The sequence below is a fragment of the Panthera pardus genome, unplaced genomic scaffold (genome assembly GCF_024362965.1).
Source record: "Panthera pardus isolate Hobbes unplaced genomic scaffold, ASM2436296v1 HiC_scaffold_24, whole genome shotgun sequence".
Lineage (NCBI taxonomy): Eukaryota > Metazoa > Chordata > Mammalia > Carnivora > Felidae > Panthera > Panthera pardus.
In genome coordinates, this window is record NW_026526810.1 from 14,471,758 (window position 1) to 14,499,677 (window position 27,920).

The window sequence follows — 27,920 nt, forward strand, 5'->3', positions numbered from 1 at the left end:
AACTAGAGTTTGCAGAAAACATTTTTAAAAATCCACCATCCATTATAATGGGGCCCAGGGTCCCCACGTACAGGCATTTGGCTGTTGAGGGGGCAGGGAGCTCACATATACTTAGTCAACTACTAATGGATTTGAATGCAACATCTGTTGGTCAAGAAGGTGATGCTGATGAACTGAACCAGAAATGTCCAGCTTGGACAGACTGAACCCAGAAGTTCTGTTGTTTGAATGGACCCTTGGGACCCATATACAAGAGAGGCCCTCCCCTTCTCTTCTCCACTTAGTGATGCCCTTTCATCCTCAGGCTTTTAGAGCACATGTCAGTTCCTTCTCAGCTCTGGATACCTGGGCCTCCCCTGTGGCACTGAGGAGGCTTCTCGCCAGGGCCAGGGCCAGCCAGGGCACATCTCTGCTTAGGGTGGGCTCTGCTGGGCTTGCCATGTGGGTTTGCTCTGCAAAACACCACCTCTTCTGGGCGGCACCTTTATCTTTCCCCTCCAAATTGCCGAATCCCTGGGGTCTTCCTGGTCCCAGGGTTCTTCCCCTTGTGGCCACATAGGCTCTGCAGGTAGGTGCTGCCTGATCTTTGCATCCCCCGCTTACTGTTTGCACAGTCAATCCTCACCCAGATATGTTGAGTGATAGTTTATGCTGACTGACTGAACTGCCCTGGAGTAATCAAACCCTTCATTTATTGGTCATAACACTAGTCAGGAAGGATATCAGGACACAGAGAAGGAAGTTCTGAAGGGAAGTGTTAATGCACAGCTTGCATACCAGGAGCGGCCATGGCCAGGCCTTCATGCAGACACTGCCCTTGCTCAGAGCACCTGGTTCCAGCTGGCATCTGCTTAGTAGCCATGTGTGATGAGAGAGGGAACCTCTTTGCCCCGGCATTGGGTCCAGGCTATGGGAAGAGACAGGCCTGATGGTGAGGGATGGTAGAAGAAACTGGGGGGGGATCCCTAGGCCATACCTTTCCTCTTGGCCTTCTCCTGGGGACCAAGACCACCGGAAGATGGCAGGAGCACACTTTGGTCTCTCACCAGTGAGCAGGCATTTTCCTTTCTACCCTCTATAAAAGTTCCAGTAGGCATTTTATTTTTCCTTTTATTCTTAAAAAAAAAATTCAAACAGAGGTTGAAGAAGTCCCAGGTAGGAGTCAGGATACCTAGTTCAAGTCCCACCTATGCCCCTCATTGTCCAGGTGACCTATATGAGTCCCTCCTGTGTAGGGCACAGCCAGGGTTGGGCCGGCTGACCTTCTTCCCAGCTCCGACATGCCCTCCTTCTGGATGTGGTGGTTCTGTGGGGAATGGGAAGATTAGGGGTGCACAGGGCACCTTCCTCTCCACTGTTTATTTCTCATCAGCTCTGGTTCTGGGTTGGAAGCCAAAGTAAGATGTCATTGGATGTGACTGGTCCTCAGTGGAAGCAGAAGTCCTTCACAAGCTTTGTAATGCCTCTCCATCCAGGTACCAAGCTGGCCTGCTGTAGTGGGTGGGTGGATGTGTGTGTGTGTGTGTGTGTGTGTGTGTGTTAGGGGGAGATGTGAGGTCACAGCTGGGTTCCATCTTCCATGTATGTGGCTTGGGAGGAAAGACACTCCATAAACATATGGGACACTGCTGATGGGTCAAGGTCTCAGGTGGGAGTAACAGGACTGTTCCTTGCTCCCAATAAACTCTGAAGATATGCTTAAAATTTTTTTAACCATGTTTTATGGTATTTGCTGATTTGTGTTTAGACTCACCCATTCATTTACTTGGGCTTGAAGACTGGTATTCTCATTCTGTCTGTATTCCTTTCCTTGGGCTGCTATAACAAAGCAACAACAGACTGCATGGCTTAAACAGCAGAAATATGTTTTCTCACAGTTCTGGAGGCTGGAATTCCAAGGTCGAGGAATCAGCAGGGATGGTTCCTTCTGAGGCCTCTCACCTTGGTTTGTGGATGGCTGTCTCCTCCCTGGGTCCTCCTGTGGTTCCCCTCTGTGTGTGTCTGTGTCCTAATCTCTTATAAGGACACCACTCAGGTGGATTAGGGTCCACCCACATGACCTCACTTTACCCCTTGAAAGGCCTTGTCTCCAAATACAGTCACATCCTTGAGATACAGGGGTTAGGAAGTCAACATATGAATTCAGCCCTTAACAATGAATGCTGTTGCCTCTCCCTTCATGACACATTGAGATATCTCAACTCAGAGAAAAGTCTCCTCACCAGTTCACTGAGGAAATGCAGGATTTGGGCTGATACTTTCCTGCTATTTACCAGTTTCCAAAGTTATGTGTGGCACCAAGTAGAGATGATGAGTGAGTCTTTTGCCAAGTATCATTATGAATTTGTGGACTAAACAATCCTTGTCATATTTCTACTCATTCCAGTTATGATCTTTACTGTCCCTCTTGTCCTGTGGGAGCCTTGTCTATTCAGCCCAGGAGTCCTTCTAACACCATGCTAGTTGTTTCTGAGGATGTCTTAGTTTCTTCCAGGACAAGATGCTCTGGGATCTTTGTGGATACTTCCTACCTTGATCTGCCCATGCTCTCACACACAGGTGTTTGGGGGGCAAACAGGACGTGTGTGTGTGTGTGTGTGTGTGTGTGTGTGTGTGTGTTGATGCTGGGATGGTGGCAGTGGCTTGTCCTGCATGGAAGGTGAGGAGGCTGCAGGGTGGGATGGGGGCATGGTCATTTAGGACATTCCTGAAGTGCCCAACTTGTCCCATGGGGCCTGCCAGATTCCAGATGGTTGGGTGTGTGAGTAAACAAACACCCTTCCTGTCTAAGCCATACTGAGCTGGGTTTTGGTTACCTGCAGCTGAAGGGATTCTAACAGGCACCAGGGGACCTCATGAATGGAGAGAGAGGCATGGCGGGAAAGGGACAGGGAGGAAAAAGATGGTTTTCTCGCTAAATCTTCTCTCCCTCAGCTGCCCATCCTTGTGGGCAAGTATGCTCACTGGGGTGGTGACTTAGCATCTGTAAAATCTTCCTGTTTCAGCAAAGGTGCCCTCTGGAGACAGAGTCCAGTGTATCCTGAAAGCACAGAGCTACAGAGACTTTCTTTAAGGTTGGAGTGAAAAGCCCAGTGCCTGGCTAAGTTCTGATTTCAGAAGAGTTCAGAAGGCTGTGGGTCCAGAGCTGTGGTCCTGTCTGGGAGAGTCCCGGCACAGGCCCAGGGCTTGAGGACAGAAAACCTTTGAGCACGAAACTACCAGGTGGCATTCAGATGTGGGAGGCACACGATCATCTAGTTAGCTGCCTGGCACCGGGTCTGGCTTCCAACAGGACCCCCAATATCTCCCTGTCGTGTGGGGGCCCTGGCCACTGCCAGGACTGCACGGAGCATGTGCCATCCTTTACCTGTGGCAGCCCCTGAACCATAAGACTCAAAGGCATTGACAGGTGCTATAAGACAGCCTGCTTATCTCCCTGCCCTTAAAGAGAACAGGTTTTCTGTTAAGGAGCTGGCACTGACAGCCTCATGCACCATGGCTTTTTAGGGGATTGAGAGCCCAACAGTCAACACTGGTTTATTTCCAGACAAGGGACCAGTTGGTAAAGAATTCATTTCTATCCTTTTGCCTTTCCCCAGATACAAGGTACTCATCACTGCTGAAAGAAAGAGGACAATCCAGATGGAACTGCCTAAAACATCACGCCACCCCCTGGATGTGAAGCTGGCTTACTGAACCCCCACCAACCACGTCGCCCCCTCCTTCCTCCACTGTACTCTCTTCTCAGGCTTCTATGCAGCCAGAAACCTGCAGGCATGGTGTTCAGCTTGGGTTAGCAAGAGGCCAGCACAAGTCCTCGGGGATGGTTTTCCTCCCAAATGAAAAGACAAACTTTCAGGAAGAGAAGGTATTTGGATGTGATGCCTGGAGCTGCAGTACCCATCATATGACCATGAGACTGAAACCACATGATAGTAATGGTGGATGGGGGTGCCTGCGTGGCTCAGTCAGTTAAGTATCTGACTTTGATCTCACAGTTTGTGACTTCGAGCCCCGCATTGGGCTCTCTGCTGTTAGTGCAGAGCAGAGAAAGCCCACTTTGGATCCTCTGTCTCCCTCTCTCTCTGCCTCTTCCCCCCACTTTCTCTCTCAAAAATAAATAAACATTAAAAAAATAATGGTGGAGCAGGGAAAGGCTGGGAGCCTGAATCCCTGAGAACATTTAGAGCTGCTGTGCCAGTCCTGGACCACCCACCTCAGGAAGGACCCCCTGTTAGAGAAGCAGCAGCAGCCCTTTCTCCTCTGAGCCCCTTACAGCCCAATGCTATCCAGGACACATCTTCCTTTGGGGGCTTATAGTATGGCTTTCTATGGCTGCTTCCATTTTCCTTGGCATTATAAGGGCTGAGAAGAGAGGCTGAGTCTGTTCCTTAGATGGGCTCCTGACCTCCTCTCAGCTTCTCCCCAACACCCCCAACCATCAGGTGACAACACATGAAATTCTAGGACCTGGTATTTGCAAAAAGGCCCCCCCTGCTGTAGGTCAGGAAAGGACAGCAGCACCGAGGCACCCTGGGGTTGGCTTCCCCTGGTGATGGCTCCCTCGACAGGTTTTCTCTGTTCCTCCCACCTTTAGCAGGTCCTTTTGGGGAGACACAACACTAATGGTGGCCAGGAAGGGACGCATTCAAGACATTTAGGTTTATCTTTGAAGCAACACTGAAGGATCAGGAGACAGGACTGCCTTAGCGATAGGCAATGTTGTTTCCTAGATAGGACTCCTGATGCCGTACAGCACAGAAGCAGCACCGCCTAGGCCTTTCCATGACCAATGGCACATTCCTTAAGCACAAGCTTGCTCTGCCACATCAGCACCACTCCTTCAGCAGCCTCGCACTTTCGCTCAGGCCTATTCTGTCCCCCTGGTACCAGCCTCCGGACATCACACACAGCCTCCAAGACTACTTCTAACCCACGTCTCTCTTCTGTCTCTGTCTGTTCTTCCAAACTGGAATAATCGCTCTTTTCCTGCATGGAGCTTGTGCCTGCCTTGTGTACATCCTGCCTTGTACTGTGGTGTGGGGGAGTTGCCTGTCTCCTCTATAAGGTAGTGAGAGCCCTAAAGCAGGGATACCGTCATCTTTGGGGCTCCCAAACCTGGAAGTAACAGGTGCTTAACATACATTTACTGAACTAACCCTTGGCCCCCAAACAGATCCTGTGGAACCACTGAGCTTCAGGCTGATGGGAGGTATAGGGAGCAGAGCCACCTCTACCAGCACCCGTAAGCCTTACAAGGGTGGCACAGGGATGTGTTGCTGCAAAACTTAAAGCCTCAGAGCCCACAGAGCATTTGTGTTCTCTCCAGATGTATGAGGGTTTGACATGCCACACACAAGTTACCCAGCTTGGGCACAAGCTTCTGCTTGTGCAGAAGGTAACACTGCACAGGGGACCCTGGGTGGCTCAGTCAGTTGAGTGTCCGACTTCGGCTCGGGTCATGGTCTCACAGTTTGTGGGTTTGGGCCCCACATCAGACTCTGTGCTGACAGCGTGAAGCCTGCTTCAGATCCTCTGTCTCCTTCTCTCTCTGCGCCTCTCTCTCTCTCTCTCTCTCAAAAATAAACAACAAAAAAAAGAAGGTGGCACTGTGGCACTTGACCTGCAGTGGGTCAAGGGGGCTGGATGGGGCCACAAGACATCAGTGGAGGTAGGACCCCCCTGCCCCACCCCCCCCCACCCCTGCTCAGAGGAGTAACCTAGTGGGTAGAGCGGCAGAAGCCTGTGTCACAGCAACACAGAACCAAGGATTGGGACCCAAACACCCCTTTGGGAAAACCAAGTCATCAGAGGTGAAACCACAGTCACTTTTGCAACCATTCCCCTGAGAGAAGCTGAACCACAGCCCCACCTCATGCGTCCTTTTATTGAAAGGCACCTGCATTTTCACCTTGAAACACCACAAAACAGTATCTGGAAGGCCTGGAGGAGCTCAATGTCTTCTGTATAAAACAGGGCTGGGTGTCTGAGCCCCCTGTTCAGCAACCAGGGATGCCAGCCCTGAGACTTTTATCTTCCCTAACAGCAGAGAGTCTCTGGGGAGCCTGGATGGAGTGGCCTCGATCCTGGCTGGGATCCCAAGTCCTGAGAAAGGGCCCCCACATCGCCCAAGGGCTGTGGTAAGCTCTGAGGAGAGCTAAAACCCACAAAGGCCAAAAGGCTGACAGACAACAGAAAAGGCAAAGATGCCTCTCAGTCCTTCATGGCTAAATACTGTTTTCCATGACCCAAATGAGATGTCTGTCAATGATACGGAAAAATGATGTGATTTTCCCATTACAGCTGGCCACAACCCTGCTTTCCTTTTCCTTCCAGGACTCACATCACTGCCTGGCTAGCCACCATGCATTTCTGGAGACCACACCCAAAGGCAGGGACCCTGAAACTGTCAGTCCTGCCTGTCCTTTAGTCTCTTGGGGATTCTCTGTTTAAAGCAGAAGCAGGATTGACAAGAGGAGGATGAGTTTCCCCCTCTCACTCAGCTAGCCACTAGTTAACATGAGAAAACAGCATCCATTCTAATCAGAATCCTGCCATTTCCGCAGCAAAGACACATATCACAGAGATGGAAGACAGGCTCCACATGAGCATCTGACTGGTGGTGGCCTGAAACTGTGCAGTGCACAGCCTGTGGGGCTGGCCTGGTGGGCCTGTCTGCAGCACTGAAACAACTACTTAGGGAAACAGCTGCAGCAATTTGAAAGAGAATATCAACGTTTTGATTCAAAAGCTTACTCTAGAGCAGAGGTTGGCAAAGTTTTTCCATAAAGCTCTACTTAGTAAATATTTTAGGCTCTGCAAGCCACATGGTTTCTGTGGCTGCTACTCAGTTTTGCCCCTATAGTGCAAAGCAATAGCCACTGATAATATGTCAATGAATGAATATGGCTGTGTTCCAATAAAACTTTATTTATAAAAATAGGCAGTGGGGCCATAGTTTGCAGGCCCCTGCTCTAGGGACCTAAAGAGTTTACATCTAAGATGAATTATAAATGTACATAGATGTGAAAGGGAAAAACATTAAAGGCTATTTAAGTGTGGTAGGAATTATTAATTTGCTTTGTATTTGAAATTTAAAGTTGTCTTTGACATTGTTATTTCCAATGACATGTGCATTTGCAACATTTGCATGTGCATACTCATTTATCCATATACACACAAAATCCATTGTTACTGAATGTGCATGGGTGTGCTCCCCATAGACAACCCCACATTCTGCCTCCCCATGCCCTCCTGTGCCCACCCCTGCCCTGTACATTGTGTCTCAGGAAGCAGCAGGCATACCTTGTTCTCTTTGCTGATCTCTCTGCTCCATGGACACCAGGGCAGAGAAATGCGCTTGATCATAGGCAAGAACCAGAGGTGAGCAATGGCACCTGTTGGGAGGTACCTCCAAAGGCAGGTAAATCCCTCCAAATGGGATTGGAGCAAATGCTGTGGACAGAAATGGTGAGAGCATGTGGAGCCTGAAGAGGACCTAAGTGGCATCCCTTACCACCTTGCATGAGGTGGTGGGGCAGAAGGGAGGGTCATCAGCCTTAGATCATCAGCCACTGTTGGGCTGATGTTCTCAAGGCAGTAAGCTAGGTGTTGCCCATCTGGTGATGGATGAGAGAGCTGAGGCTCACAGGTACTAGGTGGATGAGACCTGGAGCCCCATACATGCTCAGGGAACCCCTCACTCCCTCCTGCCTCCATGGCAGAGTCCTTCTTGCTCATCCTTGTGCCTTGTCAGGCTGCACACTGGGGACAAAAGGGACAGGGCTGAGAGCTTTTCACTGTGATTTTCCCAGGGATGGCCTGCTGCCCTGAGACCTACACAGATGACCAAGAGCTCACAACAGTCAGCAGTGACATGCACTGAACACTGCCTGGAAATCCATGTTTTTCTGGATGAGCTTCTTCCTCTCCTTATGTTCATTAAAGCATTTATATACAGAATGATATCTGTGCTTCTCGAGAGCTTTCTTGTTCTATATTTTGAGAAGCTCTTCTGTTGAGTCCAAAGGAACCAACCAGAAAACTCCAGCACCAAGTTGTGAGTCAGATGGGAAATGGGAGATGAGGATTGGCTTCTTTAGCAATTGGGACACAATCATGTTCATTTCCTTACTCATCAAAGGGAGGGATGAGAGCCTAAACCCTCACTGAAACAGAACAACTTCTGGAAATATCTGCCCTGCTACAGCATCTACTTCTTAATAAGAACCTTGTCTCTCTTGGCCTTGGAGTCAGTGACTCACTCACTGTATTTCTGTGAGTTGAATGCAGGCAAAAATAGCTTCTGTGATGCTTTTGAGGAACTCTCAGGTTTCCTTCCACCAGCCCTGCTTTATCCACATTAGATTTAGTTGTGATTCTGCCCACGGGTTGAGAGGTGGGGTAGGCCCACTTGGAGAGGGCTGCTCCATTGAGCACAGGTAGCATTGAAGGAAACATGGACCCAGCCTTGTGGGATCTGATGGGTACACGTCTATGTGCCCAGAGACCCTAGTGAGAGTCCTGGCTTTGTACCCAGAGAGAACAAACACCATGTTGCTGCCTGCACAGGGAAGGAGGTGGCACTGGTCAGGACCAATGTCCTTCCACTGTGACAACCATGGCCCCATTAGACTTCCTTTGGCAGTTGTGACTCAGCAAGAAGAGCCTTGTCCTAATTTGTAGGACACTCTGGAAGACCCATGACTTTTGTTAAGGCTCAGGTTTAAATTTAAGTTAGGCTGGGGGATAGTCACTGTCTGGCATTTACCTGGCAAGGAGACCTTTTTGAGAAGTGACCAAAGGGAAACATGGCACCAAAAGGGACTGGCTTGTGCTAGTGATGGAAGCAAAGGGAAAGTGAAAAGTATGGGAGGGGCTGGACCTGGGAAGTTGTGCTGAGTGGCAGGGGCAGTTGCACAGGGGGTGACCTTCCTGGCCCACCTTCCCTGACCTCTCCTATTTCCCTACTCTTTTGAGAGTGTGGCTGCCCTGTGAACTTTGGAAGTGGCCTTGCCCCTTGCTTGGGCAGAAAGGCTGGAGGGAGGACCAGCCACAGGCACCTACTGCCCTGGGTTGACCTGGTTTCTTCAAGGCTTTAGCCCTCAGGGCTTCATTCCAGCTGACACTCAGCCAGATTTCTCATGGCCACCTGCCATCGACACAAAGCATAGATGGCTGGGTGGATGGCCAGGAGTAAACCCTCCTGCCACTGGGAAAGAAAAAGAAACACATGAAATTGAGGAGAAATACTATAATCTTCATCTTCACAGAATAATGCTCTGTGGCCTTCTGGGAGCCTCAACTTGTACATTAGGCTGTCTCTTCCTTAATAGGGATGTTATGTTTTCTGGGTCATGAGTCCTACATGGCCATTTTATTACGTATGAACTTACCTTCTCCACCTGAGTCCCTCAACATCGTATCTGCTACGACAACTATTGGTCTTCTTAATATGTGGGCGAGGACAAACACATGGAACTCCTCTAGACTCTCATACACGGGGTCCTCAGAGTTGTCCACACTAGGAGACAAAGCAAAGCAAGCCTGAGTTAGGATTTGGGATGTCGGGGATGTTGAAGGCAGTATCTTCCATCCAGATCTTACCTCTATGGACCCTGCCTGTTGAGGCCCTCTGAAGCCACCTCCCTGCCATGCCATCCACTGATGGCAAAGACATAAGCCCCAGCACCTCATCCCACCCTGCATTGAGTGGTCTCAGGGGATGATAGGAAAGAAGCTGCCTGTGATGGCTGCTTGCCACCTTTAAGACAAGGTGGCAGAGGCAGCCCACCCAGAGCACATGGCAACATGGGGGCTAGTTATCTGGGGCACTGAACAAGGATGCGGTGGGGGCTGGAGGGGTGGAGACTTCCATTTTGGTCCATTACTATATCCAGCAGCTTGAGTTGAACCTTACTCATTAGGGGCACAGGTGTGCCTGCACACATCAGGTGGGCTGGGAGGGAGGCATTGATACAAAGATCTGAGTGCCTTTCTAGGAAATAGTTCCCCTGACAGAAAAGGGAGTGAGAAGGTTGCCTGTGTTTCAATTCTCAGAGCAACAGGGGAGTGACCCTGAATGCCCAACCCAGGCTACTTGGACCCACTGGAGCCCACATGACTGACTCATGTCTGAGGCTCAGAGAAAGAGCTGCCTCCAAGAAATTCTTTCACTTAGAACTCAGATATTGGGGCAGAAGACTGTAGCCTTGATGTCCTTCAACAACCAGGCCACCCCAAGCAAGGAAAGAGCCCAATGAGATGAGAAAGTCAGAGCTCACAGCTTGATGGGGCCTCTGTAGGATCTGTAGTGCTAGCCCAGGTGGCAGCATTGAGACAAGTCTCTCAGGTGGCACTTGGACTTCTTCCTGAGCACTTGGGGCATGCCCAGAATTAACTGAGGGAGGTCTGTGAGGACTGGAGCAAGTGGGACCAGAGCTAGCAAGTGAGGCTCTGTTGGAGAATCCAGGGTTGGGTAGCCTGAGGAAAGAGCTCTACATTCACAGCCCACAGCTTACTGCTTGAATTACTTAAAATTTTTTTTTTAATATAAATTATTTATTTATTTATTTATTTATTTATTTATTTTTAATATAAATTTTTGAGAGAGAGAGAGAGAGAGAGAGCGAGCATGAGTGGGGGAGGGGCAGAGAAGGAGACAGAATCTGAAGCAGACTCCAGGCTATGAGCTGTTAGCATAGAAACCGACATGGGGCTCAGACCCACAAGCTGTGAGATCATGACCTGAGCTGAAGTCAGACTCTTAACCAACTGAGCCACCCAGGCGCCCCTGCTTGAGTTACTTCTAGAACAAAAACTATTCAGGAATGCATCAATCACCTGGGAAGTTTCGTGGTTATTATTGTACATATTTTTTTTAAGTTTGTTTTTGATGATTCAAAATACCTTACTTTTATAGTTAAAAATATTTGGCAGGAACCAAAAGATGAAAAAAAGTTGCACATATAGTATAAATTACTTGTTGTCGTTGTTTGGAATCATTTGAAAGTAAATTGCCCATCTGAAATCCTAACACCTTGGAAAAGTTTAGGCACACATCCTATGAACAGAACATTCTCCTACAGCACAGTCATCAAAATCAAGGGTATGTCCAATTACTAATACACTGATAGATCTAACCACCCTGACAGATCCCAATCTGCAAACTGCCCCCAAAATGCCTTTTAAATGAAGACTCCAGCATGCTGCTTTTAGTTGTGGTGTCTCTTTAGACTCCTTTGGTCTGGAACATGTCTCAGGGTTTCCTTGACTTTCACGACTTTGACACTTTTGAAGACTATGGGCCTGGTATTTTGTGGATTGTCCTTAGTCTGGGTTCATCTTTTCCCTGATGTGATCAGATTGTATTGAATTATGTTGTGTCCTCACAGCATCCTATCAGGTGGTCTGGGCCTTTGGGCTGTCCCATTATTGGTAATGTTGACTTGGGCCACTGCCTTCAGGCCATCTGCCAGGCTTCCCCCTACAGAGCTATTCATTTCTCCTCTGTAATTAATAAGAATTTTGTGGGGAGGAATTTCAAATCTGTGCACATAGCCTACTCCTCACCAAATTTTTATGCATTTATTGATATCACTATGTATTTCTGGTTTCTATTTTATCCAATGAATTATAATCTATTAGTGATTATTTTGATGTTCAGATGTGTCCTGATTGTGTTAGTGTGGCTCATTCAAGCTGTGTCCTTGTGACTCAGCCCCATCATTGTTCAGAGTGCTTCCCTGACTTCTGACATAAGAATATGGTCCAGTTTCAGTTTCATCTTGTACCTTCTCTGTCTCAGCCCTGGATTCAGCCATTTCTCCAAGGAGGTTTTTTTTTTAATAGTGGATAATGGTGTGTAGAAGTCAAAATATGATCATCACTGTTGGGATGTCACTGCTTCTAGACTCAGTGAATGGATATGTGTGTTCTATGTGCACTCATACATGTACACAGATACTTTCATCTGTCATCTCTAAGCTAACTTTGAGTCCATGGATACCTCCAATTCCAATATAACACCCCAAAGTTATTTCTACTCATAACTCCCTTCTCCAACAGTGAGGAACTTGGTTTCTATTAGTCTTAAACTCTTTTCCTTACTCGATCAATCTCTCCATATGTAAGAAACTCCACACCTCTGGTGCCACCCCACCCCCAAGTTATCCTCTTCACCCTGCTGGCTCTGACACTCTGACTTTGATCCTCTGGTTCCTGCTGATGCCCTGCCTGCCCACTGCAGATACTCACCTTGCTTTGCCACACTGTATAGCTTTAGGGATGAATTTTTCAGGAAGGGAAGAGAAATGGAAAATGAGTGTTTTAAATACACATATACATGGTAAGTCTAAACACAATGCTCATGGGTGTGCATTTAAAAATATCCCAGGTGATTATCCTGCACAGCCATAGCTCAGAGGGAGGCTTCCGGGTGTGTGAGGTTCAAATGCTTCCATCAGCTGCTTGCTTGTCCCTGTCACACAGTAAGTGAGCAGGCAAGTGGACATTTGAACAAGATAGTAATTAGTAATGGACAGGAGGGAACAAAGAATTATAGCCTGCATACTCAGAAAAGTATCCCAGTAAGAAATGTGGAGTGTCATTTCTTCCCTAATCCAGTGGATGGAGAGGTAAGCACTGGAAGGAGATGAGGCATCAGAGAGTCAGATATTAATGCTGAGAAGAAGAAATAGCAAGGTGATGGGTAGCTCTCTCAGCCCTGGGTTGTCAGTTGCACCTTCACTCCATGATCACTCTGGTGTCTGAATAGCTATGCAGAAGGGGCCTCACTGCAGCAACAGCACAAGGGCTGACCTAGTATGAGGCACAATTGTACTGCTACACCATTCTGTTCATGCAAAATTTAAAGTAGAGCCATTGTATTTCAAACTGAAAAACCAGCCAATATCTGCTGAGCACTTAGTATATGCTGGCATGATAAAAGGCACAGCAGAGGCCTTCAAGTGACATCTGTCCCTCTATCTGTCTGTTGAGCCATCCACACACATATCCATCCATCTGTCCATCCACCCACCTGTCCATATATGCCCATCCATCTACCCACCATCCATTCTTCCATCCATCTATCCATCCATCCATCCACCCATCCATTCACTTGCCTATCCATCCATCCACCCACCCATCTATCTGTCTGTCCATCCCTGGTTCTGTGCTAGGGCTGGAGCACAGAGTTGAGTCATTTTGGGAGAGGGTGATGGAGGAGAGCCTGGAGCACAGCGACCTTTCTTCACACCAGTTGAGTCAAAGATCAACTGTGAACCTTCAGTGACCCAGAAGGCAGCAGAGAAGTTCCCAGCTGCATCCTGGAGGCAGCCTGAGAATCATAACATCCTTCTCTCCTTGCTTCCAGCTGCTTGCTTAAATGGTTTAGGGAGTGAGTTTGAACTGGGAGTGGGTGATAGTTCTTGCACTTACGCCTCAAGACCACTGCCATGCTCCAGCGCTTCTGGAGCCCCAGTGTCATTGTTCTGTTGAACGTAGGCTGAGAAAATCAGCTCAGCAACTCCTTAGGCTGTTCCATGGTGCAAATAGGATTTCTGGGACAGGACTTTGGAACTGTGACCTGCCTGTGTGAATTACTGGCATTGAGCCCACTGGCAAAAATCAGCTCTAGTGAAACCAATACTGAATATTCTCTTACACTTTTTACCTAGGGGCTTAACATCATATTTCTGTGAGCTCACTGAACAAATGCTAAACCTGGGATTGTAAACAGAATCTGGCCTTTGGGAAAAGAAATGTAAAAATCCTTAAAGCACTTAATTGGTGTTTGCTGGTAAGAAGGCTAACATGCAAATATAACTAATTCATTCTCAAAGAGACTGCATGCCCCAAGAACTTCCTAACGTGCTCTGTGATATAACACATGCACACTCATCTCGTCTTCTTCAGTGTATACCTGGGAAGAGAGAAGTCCTGAGAATAGGGCCACATCATCCACCCAGTGAAAACCCCTTGGGGATGACAACCAGGGAAGACACTGGGCTGGGAGTCTTCTTCAGGTAGGACCACAAAGCAAAGGTAGTGGAGTGAGGTCCAGATGGTATCTCAGGCCACAGAGGGTGGTGGCAGGAGTGAAAAGTACAGTGCAGATTTGGAGGTGCTGGCTTACATGGTAGTCACAAGCCTTGGAGACCACTCAGCAAGAGCCTGTGTCATGGACAAGGAAGCCAATCTGGGAGGCTGGCAGGGTCTTGCCCAAGGGCAGTCATCAGATTACACGGAGGGGCAGCTTGGGCACAGGCCTCCTAGGACCGACACCCCCTCCCCTGTGTGCCTCTCCCTCAGATAGGGTGACCACATCTCCCATTTTGCTCAGGAAAGTCCTGGTTTATGAATCTTGGGTGGATAGTACCCACCTCCCTCTCCAAAATGCACTAGCTTGGATGAGAAGTTGTATAGTCACCCCATTGATGGTGATGTAGTTATTGGTTTTTGGTGTGCCCTTCCATTTAAAGACATAAGATCAAAATATTTAGATTTTTACACATATACACACTTCCCTCTACCTCTAGGTATAAGATGGGGCATTACGCTTACTCTTCTGACCCCTGCTTTTTCCTTAACAGTGCATCTCAGAGATGCCTTCAGTCCAGTATGTGGGGTCCTCCCCTTCTCCCAGCTGCGCAGCACTCCTCATGCATGTGCATTACCAGCAGCATTTCTGAGTGGTTGGACTCAAGCCTCTCTCCCAGGCAGGGCTTGGAGCCATGACAACACCTTTGATAAACTGGCATGTAGATGCAGGGGGCTAGAGATTAGGAGCCAGGGCTGAAGCCCTGATGTGAACAGCTGAAGCCAGTCTGTGCCTGCTGTGAGCCTTTGCACCTGGCCAGGGGCTGTGTCTGACTAGAGGGCAGCTTCTCAAGAGATTTCCTAAGGCACAGTGTAGGCAGCAGGGGTTCTGCTAAGAGCTATGGCCTGGGAAGCTAAGACTGAAGAATGGCAGACACTCCCAGCACTTTGAAGGGGCCAAGTGGGTTTCAGGCTCTGACAAGAGCTTCTCAACAGCAGCCAGGTGGCTTGGGGTTGAGGACTCATCTTACTGCTTGGAATTGATAGCCTGGGGTCAGTCATGTGATGAATATTTACTGAGTATCTGTGAGGGGTGTAGCACTGTCATGTGTGTCTAGGGGTGGAAAAACTCAATTTACAGATGATCGAGGGGTGCCTGGGTGGCTCAGTTGGTTAAGCATCTGACTCTTGGGTCATGATCTCACAGTACATGAGTTTGAGCCCCTTGTTGGACTCTGTGCTGACAGTATGGAGTCTGCTGGGATTCTCTCTCCTCCTCTCTCTGTTCCTCCCCCACTTGTGTTCTCTCTCTCTCTCTCAAAATAAATAAATAAGCTTAAAAAACCCAGACAATCAAGTAAGAAACTGCCAGATATTAATAAACACAATGACAAAAGGTGGTTTCTATAGGTAGGAAGCTCCTGATAGATGAAAAGTTGACTTTAGTCTTATTTTTAATTAGGAAAGTCTTTAAAAATTTGACCTGGATTCTACATCTGCAAATGTGAGAACTCCTTAGGTGAACAAATGCTTTTTCTGCTTGGTTTGCTGGTGGAAGTCATAGAACTTTAAGGAATAGTCACAAGAAAGCTTCCTTTCTGATGAGAAGCCAACCCCTGGCTGTGGAGTGCCAGACTGGGGTGTGGGCCCCTTGCAGCAGGGAAACACCCCTTATTTTTCCTTAAAAGACTTAAATTCCTACCTCTGAGACTGTGCATCATGAAATTTAGGATTCTAGGTATTTCTGGAAAAGGCCAATAAAAAAGAAATGCAGTAAACACACTACAAAGTTACATAAACATAACAATGAGATTGCAGAAACAACTTCAGAGGGAAAGCAGACTGAGAAACACACAAAAGAAGTGGGGAACCAGGACACAAGATGCCCTGTGGGGGCTGCCCAGGGGTCCTCAGGCTCCCTTTTCTGTGTCTCTTTTTCTGTTTTAAGAGCTTGTCAGCTTCCACTTAACCTGTGTCATCAAATGGAGAACAAGTAAGCTTTTCTTTTATAAAAGGTTAAAGAACAAGTTATTTTTATTACAAATGTCAAGATAAGTTGTTAATTCCTGCTCTCTATACCTGTTTTGCATTTGTTAAGAGTGTGGGTTTATGTTTTTGGTCAGTTCTAAGTTTGGATTCTGGCTCTCTCTTGTGGGCTGTGGGACTTTGGGAACTGACCTAATTTTTCTGAATCTCAGCTTCTGGATCTGTCATTTGCCATATTAATGACAGCTTCACAGCCCTGCTTGACACATAACATAATGTAACACATAAGTGTGTTCAGTAGACGACACGGCTCTAATTCTCGCCTGCCAATGTTGTCCTTCCCTGATTCCTAGGACATCCAGATCCTTTGAGGTCAGAGCACCCTACTCTGGTTTCCTAGTAGGCCAAAGGGGTGACTACTTGGACCTTCAGGGCTGGCCTTTGCTCCCTGCCTTCTAACAGGTCAGGTTTGGGTACTAGTATTACAGGACCTGGGCAGGAATATCTCCCCTGGGTGTGTGTGGGGGCACAAGTGGTCAGCTCTATGTCTGCTGCTCCTGGATCCAACTCTGTATGTACATACATAGCACAGCAATGGATGACCAGCACTAAGCTGGGGTTGGAAGAGAATTAAAAAGAACCACTGGGTTTAGCTGTACCTCAAGATATTGCAGTCTGAATGAGGAGACAATATAAAACATATATGAGCCCTGGATGAGGCAGGGGCTCAAGACAGAATGACGTGCACAATAGTGCAACATTTCTCTGGGTAGAGCACAAACAAGTAGTACTTTAAAGAGACAGTGCAGAGGTGCTATATCCCCCAGTCCTCTGAGATGTGGGGTCACAGACACAATCCATGTTACTAGAGTTTAAAATACAATAAAATGCATATATCCTTTGACAAAGTAAACTTTGAGAGGCTTATAAACACATTCTTCCTTTTCTTATCCCATAGACCACTTCTCACACAAAAATAGCTGAATCCCTTTCACGATCATTCCATTCTTTTTTTTTTTTTAAGTTTGTTTATTTATGTTGAGAAAGAGAGGGAGGCAGAGAGAAAGAATCCCAAGCAGGCTCCACGCTATCAGTGCAGAGGCCAGTGCAGGGCTCAATCTCACAAACTGTGAGATCATGACCTGAGCTAAGATCAAAAGTTGAATGCTTAACTGACTGAGCCACCCAGGTGCCCCATGGTCATTCCATTATTGACATGCAAGTAAACAGGATGAAAATAGAAGCACCTAGAAATCTATGTCTTTAGGGTTATGACTTCCCAAAATTTGAATCAGAATGGCATTGTGGAGCTTCTGAGTTGCTGGTGAGATTGCAACAAAACACATAAAGCTTTAGGGGAGAACTTGGCATATAAGTTACCCTGCGGGGGTCAAAGATGTTCCAGAACAAGAACACCGAATGGAAACATCAGTTCAAGAGAGTGCTCTTCCTAATGGTCTCCAAGTGAGGAAGACCGAGCATATCAAAGGGATTTCCTGCATGGAAAGCCCTGTCATTCATTCAGATTAGTTTTGATACAATGAGAATGTGTAAAAGTCTTGGCACAGGCCACTTACCCCCAACAGTAAGTGCTGGAGCACAGCTGAATCTTCCCCAAATCATATAACTTGTCACAATGGATGTGGCAGAATTAGGATTAAGAAAATGCTCAACTGCTAACTTGATAGGAATGTCTTCTGATGTGTGTACATATTGGAGGGGGCATGTGGGTAAGGAGCAGTGCGGGCACAGGTTGCCAAGGCCCCTCTCAGCCTACCACATCCACCCCACATGCTCTGTTGATCTAGAACTCTTTCTGTTTCATCTCCTTTGCCACATCCAAACTCCAGTCTGTACCTCATGTCTGATTCTTGCTGCCTGTGCAGATGAAGTAAGAATACTCCACCCCTTCTCTCCTCCTGAACACAATCCTCCCACCTGGAGAGAATGCACAGAGGAGTTACCGGAAGTTTGTGGAAAGTATATAGTAGCAAGTGGATTGGGGAAGAACACTAAATTTACATTTTTTTTTTTACCCTCTAGTGTTCCCAGATGTGAATGCAACACAGCTGAAACCCATGAGTGGACACTGGTGAGGGGGAAGAAGGTGTCCTCTAGTTTGGGAGTGAGAGTAGGAACTACTAAAGCTCAAGTAGAGCATAGAAACACCCATTTTTCTTCTCCTCTTTCTCTCATGCTCCAACTCTCAGAAGTTTCCTGCAGGCAGTAGCTGAGGCCACAAAAGATGACTCTGAGAGCCAAAAATCTAAGAGAGAGGAAACTTCCTCAATGATCAGTGAATCTGTGATGCCAAGAGATTGGGCAGGGGGATCCCTTTTTTTTAATTTAAATTTTTTTAATTTTTAAAATAATTTTAAAAAAATGTTTATTTTTGAGAGAGAGAGAGAGAGGGTATGGGCAGGGGAGGGACAGAGGGAGAGAGGGGTGGGGGGACAGAGGATCGGAAGTGGGCTGGCATCAGAAGAGCTTGATGTGGGGCTTGAACTGAAGAACCATGAAATCATGACCCAAGCTGAAGTTGGATGCTTAACTGACTAAGCCACCCAGGTGTCCTCCCTCCCTCATTTTGTGTAGCATTTCCCCCCTCTCTGTCCTCTGGCCATCTGACCCAGGATACAGGTGCAGTCTCAGAATTATATGGCAGAGTGCTGTAACTAAGGCCCTAGAATTCTGGCTGGAGGACAGAAAAGGGAGTCCCAGGCAACCAAAAAGTACCTGGAAAATTATGGAAAGGGAAAACTTGAGAAAACAACCTTGTGAGGTTATCTATTAACTCCTGGACTCCCCTCCCCCCCCCAAGCCCCAAGTTGAGCATGTATAGGTTAGTTCCTAATCAGAATTCCAAAGGCTCTGAGGACTGACTGAATAGATCATACCCAGGTCACAGACTGAGTAATGCAGCCGAATAGGACAACGAAGGCTTTGAAAACTTAACTGACATGGTAACCATACCCCAGGGAAGGCAGGTTGAACCCTATGGTATGAACCAATATGGTATGATATCAGGAAAACCAAATGGAAAGTTTAGAGCCCCCAAATACAATAAGTAGAATAAAGAAATTCACAGAATGGAGTCAATACCAGATGGAGATGAAGGAAAAAGAGTCCGTAAATTTGAAGGCAGATCAATAGAAATGATTCAGTCTGAAGATGAGAAGATTGAAAAACTGAGACCCTCAGTGACCTGTCAGACAATGCCAAATGTCTAACATTTATATTACCAGAGTCCCAGAAGAAGAGAAAGAGTACAGTACTCCACCCACTAAATTAAAGAAATAGTAATGGAAAGCTTACTAAGTTGGGCAAAAATACAAATCTATAGATTCAAAAAGCTCAGAGAACTAAAGAGGACAAATCTCTAGAAAGCCAGACACATCAAAATAAAATGCTATAATCTAAAGATGGAGAAAAACTTGTTGAAAGCAGCCAGAAAAAGGTGATACATTCAACAGAGAAACAATTATTTGAATGACTGCAAATTTCTCACCATGAACCATGGAAGAGAGATGGAGGGGGAGTAAAATTTCTGAAGTGATGTAAGAAAAGAATGTTAAACTAGAATTCTGTACTCAATAAAAATATCCTCCAGGTATGAAGGTAAAATAAAGACATTCTCAAATGAAGGAAAAGTTAGAGAATTCATAAGCAGCAAATCTTTCTAAAAGAATTTAGGGAACATTTTCAGATAGAAAGAAAATGATACCAGAAGAAAAGCTGGAATGTCAAAAATGAAGCAAGGGCAACAGAAATGCTCATGATCTGCACAATATACTAGACAATTCCTTTATTCTTGAGTTCTTTAATATATATTTGAAGATTCACATAAAATTATAATATTGGCTTATGGGCTATTCAAGGTATGTAGTAGATGTAACATATAATAAAATTATAACATAAAGGGAGAGGATGAGGGGCCTATATGGTAGTAAGGGTTCTGAATGTCACTTGAAGTAATTTTCACTGGACGTAAAATATCAATTCCAAAAAAGATTGCTTAAGGAATGTGTATTGCAATTTAAAACCATTTACGAAACATATAAAGAAACATAGTCAAAATCACAATAGTTAAATCAAGACTTTAAAAACACTGAAAAAAAGACCAGGAAGAACAGAGGAACAACAACAACAAACACATGGTGTACAGGGTAAATATGATAAAATGGAAGCTGTAAATTAAAGAAGAAAAACTCCCACATGATCATATTAACTTATGTAGAAAATTCTTTTTTTTTTTTTTTTTAATTTATTTTTGGGACAGAGAGAGACAGAGCATGAACGGGGGAGGGTCAGAGAGAGAGGGAGACACAGAATCGGAAACAGGCTCCAGGCTCCGAGCCATCAGCCCAGAGCCTGACGCGGGGCTCGAACTCACGGACCGCGAGATCGTGACCTGGCTGAAGTCGGACGCTTAACCGACTGCGCCACCCAGGCGCCCCTGTAGAAAATTCTTTTGATAAAATTCAACATTAATTAATTATAGAAACTTGCAACAAAAGGAGTAGAAGTAAATTTCCTCAGCCTGATAAAAGATACCTACAAAACCTTTATCATCATATTAATAAAGATTTCTAACATTGGTAACCAGGAAAGGATGTCCTCTCTTACCATGCATATTCAGCATGGTACTAGAAGTTCTAAGTAGTGCAATAAGTCAAGAAAAATAAAGGCATAAGGGCTAGAAAGGAAGAAAGAAAACTATCCCTGCTCACAGATGATATGAATTTCTGTGGAGAAAATCTGAAGGAATCTACAAAAAAAGTCTCATAGATGTAATAAATGAGTGTAGTAATGTCACAGAATACAAAGCCAACACAAAAATCAACCACAATTCTATAACTAGCAATGTGCTATTGCAAACCTAAATTAAAACACACACACACACACACACACACACTCACACACACACACACACACACACACACACACACACACAATATCATTTATAGTAACTCCAAATGAACTGCTCAGGTATAAACTGAATAAAACATGTATAGGACCTACATGCTAAAAACTATAAAACACTGATTGAACAAAGCAAGAAAGATCTAGGGGTGCCTGGGTATCTCAGTCGGTTAAGGCGTCTGACTCTTGACCTTGGGTCAGGTCATTATCTCACGGTTTGTGAGTTAGAGCCTTGTTTGTGAGCGAGCTCTGCGCTGTCAGCATGGAGCCTGCTTGGGATTCTCTCTCTTTCTCTCTATGCTCCAGCTCTGCATGTGTACATGCTCTCTTTCTCTCTCAAAATGAATGCACATTTTTTTAAAAATATCTAAATAAATGGAGAGACATACTGTATCCCTCGGACACATGAAAAAAGATGTGTTAGAAGACTCAACATTGTAAAGATTTCAATCTTCCCAAATTCAGGTATAGATTTAATGCAATACTAATAAAAATGTCATTGGGATATTTTTCAGATACAGATAAGTGGATTCTACAAATTTATATGGGAAAGCAAAACAAAACAAAACAAAACAACCCCTCCCCCAAACTAAAAATACTAAAAAAGAAGAAAGTTGGAGGAATGATGCTAATCAGTTTCAAGGCTTATTACAAAGTAACACCGATTAAGAGGGTGATATTGTCAAAAGATCGACACAAATTCCAGTGGAAAATAATAGAGAATCCAGAAAAGAAATACATACAAAAATAACACCAATTATTTTTTGACAAATGTTAAAGGGTTTTAATGATGAAAGGATAGTCTTTTCAACAAATGATATTGGAAAATTGAACATCTATATGTAAGTATACGAACCACTGATCTGTTCCCCATCCTGATAGTTTTAATTTTTTGGATAATGTCATATAAATGAAATCATACATACAGCACATAACTTTTTGAGATTTGACTTTTCATTCAGCAGAATGTCTGTGAGTTTCATGAAAGTTTTTGTGTGTATCAGTTTGTTTCTTTTTATTGATGAGTAGTATCCCATAATAAGAATGTAGCCCAATTCATTTATTAAAGGACATTTGAGTTTCCAGTTTTTTATGAATTTTGAATAGAGCTGATATAAAGATCTTTGTGTGAACATGTTTTGATTTTTCTGGGGCAGATTTTCTCAACCTTGGCACTACTGAAAAGTCTGTACCAGATAATTCTTTCTTTTGGGTGGCTGTCCTGTGCATTTTAGAATGCTTAGCAGTATCCTTGGCTTCTACCCATTAGATTCTAGCAGTACCTAGCCCACCCTACAGTTGTGACAACTAAAATTATCTCTAGATCTTGGCCAAATGTCACAGGGGGAGAATTACTCTTGGCTGAGAAACACTGCTCTAGGGTAAATACTTGGAACGGAATGGCTGGGTCATATGGCAAGTGCATGTTTAAATTTGTAAGAACCTGTCAAACTACATTTGAGAGTGGTTGTACCATTTTATATTGCCACCAACAATGTATGAGAATTGTATTTGTTCTGCATTTTCACCAGCACTTGGTATTGTCAGTACATTTTCTTTTTGACCTTCTAACACATGTAGTGGGTTTTTCCATTTCCCTGATGGGATTCACATTATATTCTTAAAACTGAGAGGATCCGGTTTATTCCCTGCCTCCCAGGTTATTCCCTGCCCTACACAAAATGTAGGGGTTGTGTTGAAAATTGCTTGGTAATAACTAATTGTAAACGCATTTAAGATAATTCCTCTCATTAATTCATTATTGACCTAATATTTACAAAGGTTTTAAACATTTGACAGATGAGTAAGGAGAGACTCAGAGAGCCTGAATTGGAAAATGCCTTTTTGTACATTCACAGAGCAGACAACTGATGGTGCAGGTTTAGTCTATTGTTAGTAAGGGCTGGGATTCAAATGGTGATTGCTTGAAACACATCCTGTAATTGGACTAGAAAACAAAGAGATATTATTCCATTGCCCACAGAACTAAAGTTTCTGAAGGTAGAAAAAATCTAATTCTCCATAATAATGGAGACAGGCTTCTGAGCGAAGGGACAGGAAAAAAAAAGCAGGGGACCTGGGAGGCAGAAGATCTGAGTTTGAACTATGGCTTTATCATTCAATGCCCTGGACAAATCATTTTCCATCCTGAATCCAAGTTTCCTCATACGTTGGGTGAAAATTATAATTTTTATCTCACAAGTTTACTGTGATGGCAGAATGAGACTATATTCATAAAAATGCATGGCAAATGGAAGGCAATTAATAAATGTTAGGCTAATGAATAAATCTTTTTCAGAGCTTATAAAGATGAAGAAGTTGAATATATTTAGTCTTTGGATTTCATGTAATTGTTTCTCATCTCAAATTAGCCAACCTGAGCTGAATGCCAGAAAGCTCATTTCTTTCTGTCTGACTTTTTCTTTGATGATATCATTCATCTCCTGAATTTAAAGTTAGAATTTTATACCTAGCCAACCTATCCACCAAGAGTGAGGTAGAATAAACACAGATTCAGATATGCCAGGACTCAGAAGGTCTATCTGCAGTGCACTCTTAAGAAGGTACTGAGGCTTGTCCCAGTATATGCTCTAGAAAATCCCAGGGCTGTGACTCAGACATACCTGGGTCTATATTCTAGCTTCACCAGTAACTAACTGGAGACAAGTCAATTAATCTCTCCAAGCATTAGTTTCCTATTTTTTCTTATTTTTAAATGTTTATTTATTTTTGAGAGAGAGAGAGAGACTGCGTTCTAGTAGGGGAGAGGCAGAGAGAGAGGGATACACCAATTCCAAAACAGGCTCCAGGTTCCAAGCTGTCAGCACAGAGCCTGCTGTGGGGCTTGAACTAATGAGCCATGAGAGCATGACCTGAGCTGAAGTCAGATGCTTAACCAAGTGAGTCACCTAGGTGCTCCAAGTTTCCTAATTTATAAAATGAGGATAATGTGTGTAAGGCAGGTAGGTGCTCAGCACACATTCCTTCCTTCCTTCCTTTCTTCCTCAGCTATGCCCAGAACAATCCAATAAGCTGTTTTTGTGTGTGTGTGTGTGTGTGTGTGTGTGTGTTCCTTTCCTGCAGTACTAGGCTCTGGAGGTCAGGCCACAGAGTATAAAATGTAGTGACCTTGATGTATAAACTAACAGGAGGGATTTGCTCCATAATCAGAGAGACTCCTTAAAGCCTCAAAGCCCTTAAGACTAAAAGAATTGAATTTCTAAGGGTGGAATATCAGACATTGAGATGAGCCAGTGGAAAGTCAGGGAGAGGGAACACATTTCAGATATCTAGGAAGGGCCCTTACAACATACCATATAGGCAGCAGGTATGCCAATTTACAGAATAAGTGTGACGATGTCTTAATAAACATTATTTTTACTATTGTAAAAATATCCCTTTCCAAACACCTTTGAATCTGTGATTTTGTCACTCCATACCAAGAACATCTGAGTATGTAGCAGATTGCTTTAGTGGCTACAGATCCTTCCTGTGTACATTCCTTTGTACTTGTCCCTTTGCAATGTGACTTTGCCCCTCTTCCCTTCACGGGTGGAGTCTATCTCTCTGCCTTGAGGCTGGCTTGACCATGTGACTTGCTTTGGCCAATGGGACATTAGTACAGTGATGCAATCAGAAGCTTGAGAAGCGCCAGCAAATCAGGGGCTGCCCTCTCTTCCTTGCCCTTAGACTGTATTGGGCAGTCTTGGACCTCCTCAAAGATAAAAATCCATGTGGACAGAGGCCCAGGGAGAGCTAGTTTTCAGTCTCAGAGCAGTGAATAAGACTGTCTTGGACTATCTAGCCCCGCCCATACTAATTGCCAGATGACTTCTGCCCCTCGAGTGGCACCAGGCAATTCCAGGGACCCCCAGAATATGAGGAAATCTGACTGGATGCTGTTCTAAGCCACTGTTAGAGTGGCTGTTCTGAGTTTGGGGGTGGCTTGCTATGCAACCATCAAAAACTGATACAACTGGCAGGGAAGTTACTACCAAGTGGATTTTACAGATGAACAGACGGAGGCTCAAAGAGTTTATGAGACATGTCCAAATTCACATGCCCAGCTTGGGACTATAACCCAGTGCATTTAAGTTTGGGTCTCTGGTCACGGTCCACCAAGCTCTTTTATTTGCTCTCCTTATGCAGTTGTCCTGAAACTAGATGAAGTACCCAGAGACCTTCACTAATAGCTGTCAGAGATTTTCATCACTTTCAGAACAAGTAACTGGGTTCTTCTGATTGCACACACCTCTTTTATTGGAGTATGGTGTGGGGCTGCAGGTGCAAGAAGGTGATGGGCAGCCAGATTTAGGGAAGAGTTATTTCCTTGTTACCTCCCTGTCTTCCTTCTGGGGAGCATCCCTCTCCCCGTGCCCCTCATGAGGGTTCAAGCACCCAGGATGGCAACAATGGTGATGGTTAGACAGGGCTATAAAAACCCCAGCAGCAGCCCTTTGGGAGGGTTGCATTTCACGGGTGGTATCTTAGAGGGTCTCTGGAGCAGCAGCAGTAGCACAGGACATCTGATTTCTATTATTTTGGCCATGGAGAAATGGATACATTTTGATTTGCAAGCATCAGAGGGAATTCATTCTGTGGCTTTAAGTGTGCACTGCTCAGAAGCACCTGGCTCTGCCTGGGTCTTGGCTCTTTACTATGCTTGCAAGTATATGTCTGTGGATGCCATCATCTGTCTTTCTTGTGCATCTGAAGTTCAACAGGAAGCCCATACCCACATTGCCTTCCTGGGGTCTTCAAGGGTGCCCTGCTCTGTGATCATGTACTCTGGGGCATCAGCCCTAAGCACCCTATCCATGGTGGCTATCTAGCTGGTAGCTTTCCCTGCCTGAACACCAACCTGGTCTACACCCTTCTCCTTGGGCAAGCAGTGGACATACATCTCTGCCTCCAGGGTCTCTTGCCAGGTTCTGCCAGTGAGCCTGGGGGCCAGCCGCTATGAATCGTGCAGGAAGAAGAAAGAAAGAGGGCCAAGCTCATTCTTGAGTCTGCCCTTCAGTCCCTTCCAACCACTTCAGATACATAAACTCCCCATGTTCTGGGCGAAGTAAGGGATTTAAAAATGATATCAGGCCAGTGTCCATGCCAGGGAGAAGCTGACCCCCATCTGTGCCAGTACTAGGAGGCCAGAAGCTGGGCAGGGAGCAGGAGAGAGGGAAAGGCTCGTGCTGCTGCTGTTGCTACACTTGTCCCTCATCCCTGGGAACCAGGTTTCCTAATGAGCCAGGTATAGGAGGGAACACAAAGAGGGCCATTTTAGTCTTTGTCACACCTGCAAACTCATTCTCTCTTGCTTAGCTCTCTCCTATCCCCAAATTAAACCTGGAAAATTTGTGTGGCTTGTCTGGTTGCTTCTCCTGGGGGCTGCCAGGCCCAGGCCATTTTGCTGTTTCTCACATCACTGCCTCCTCATTCTCTGGCTGCCATCTGTGACCCCCTGTGTGGTTGCCACAGGCCAGAGAGGAGAGGCTGAAAGTCCTTCTTGACTCTTCTTTTGGGTGCCGACTGGACTTGGTGGAGGCCCAAATGCTGACCCTGTTTTTATGGAGGTGCTTTTGTGGGTCTTGGGACCTCCCCACAGCTCACTGTCTCTGTCCTTAGTTCCCTGGACAGAGGTGGTGGCACCCTAATCTGATGTCTTGTGATCAGCCTTCTGGCCCGGCCTCTTGGGTTTACCCTCATTGTAGGCAGAGTCCTCCTGAAGACAGCCCAGCTTAGGCCTCATCCCAGGGTTCACTCCTGGTGCTCGGAAAGCATGCATGCATAGCTCTTAGCACTGCATAATCCTCCATGGCTGTGAGGACTTGGGAGCTGGCCAGCCTCAGCCTTCAGAGCCTTGGGGAAGACAGTGGGTACTAGTCTCTAAGGCCCTCAAGCCCCAGAGATGCCCCACATCTCTTAGCTCAATGTGAGGAGGCAAACCTCTTCCCTTTGCCCAGGGAAGATTGAGGCAAAATGCAGATACTGACAACTCACTAAAAAACAGTCTCTTTTGAACTTCTGAACCCCAAGGGGAGGTGGGAGCTCTATGGCAGGGGAGCCTCTCCTGGAGGGAGACAACATACTGGTATTCTTGTTAGCTTGACCATATGAGAGTGGTCCAGAAGGAAGGGAAAGGTGAAAAGACCAGGTGAGAGAGACTAAAAGCTGGTGTCTCACGCAGAGCTCACACACGTTTACCAAAGTAACATGTCAGAACCAAAAAAGCTTCATTTCTAGCAGTTCCTTGCCTCCTTCTGAGATTCACCTGTTGCTGTGGGATACACGTGACCATCCCAAGCCCAAACATGGCCCTGTTGGCTGCAGACATCAGGCCAGAAAACTCTGAGCTCTGGCATGGGAGGGGCCATGGGAGTAATATTTGAGCTCCTGGAACCATTAAAAACTCAGGAGAAACCAGCCATGAGGGCTTGGACACCATCCTGAAGAGCATTTCCTTATTGTGGTCTGTGCAAATGGCCAGCAAAGAGGAGATGCTCCTGAAGGCCTGGCAGGTGTCAGAGTTCCCACCTGCATCAGGTATTGTCCACCCCTGCCTACTACCTCTGTGCCCCTGATGGAAGAGGACGCTGGTAGCTTGTGTGATGTTTATTGGCTCCCCAAACCTGCTGGTCCAAGTTACAGTGGAGGGGGTTAAAAAAAAAAACAAGGGATCTCTTGTGGGGGGAATAACATCTTTCATCTAACACTCACTGCCTAGACACATTTTTATCTTTACAACTGAGGCCAAATTTATGGTGAAGGGGTCCTGGGTGTGTGTGTGTAGGGGGGTGGAATTTGGAAATGCATGAGAGCTACAGTTGGGTTGGCAGGTATCAGCCACCCCAGAGCCCTCTTTTTGTGAGCTGGGGAGAGTGGGTAGCTAGTCCAATGCCTTCTCTCTCTTTCCCATTCCCTCAAAGTTTAAGAGAAGAACAGAGCTGCGGCCCAACACCAAGGAGGCCCCTCTG

General features: G+C 45.8%; 1 protein-coding gene across 2 annotated transcripts in view; it reads right to left on the bottom strand.

Moving 5' to 3' along the window:
* OTUD7A (OTU deubiquitinase 7A) overlaps nucleotides 1-27,920 on the bottom strand; it is a 372,559-nt gene that overhangs the window by 13,902 nt on the left and 330,737 nt on the right. For both annotated transcript variants that reach the window (XM_019460021.2, XM_019460020.2), the window contains 2 exons: nucleotides 9,396-9,523; nucleotides 7,306-7,455 (listed from right to left, as the gene is read on the bottom strand). In XM_019460021.2, coding sequence (XP_019315566.1) covers nucleotides 7,306-7,455; nucleotides 9,396-9,523 — 278 coding nt within the window. The remainder of the gene's footprint in view (nucleotides 1-7,305; nucleotides 7,456-9,395; nucleotides 9,524-27,920) is intronic.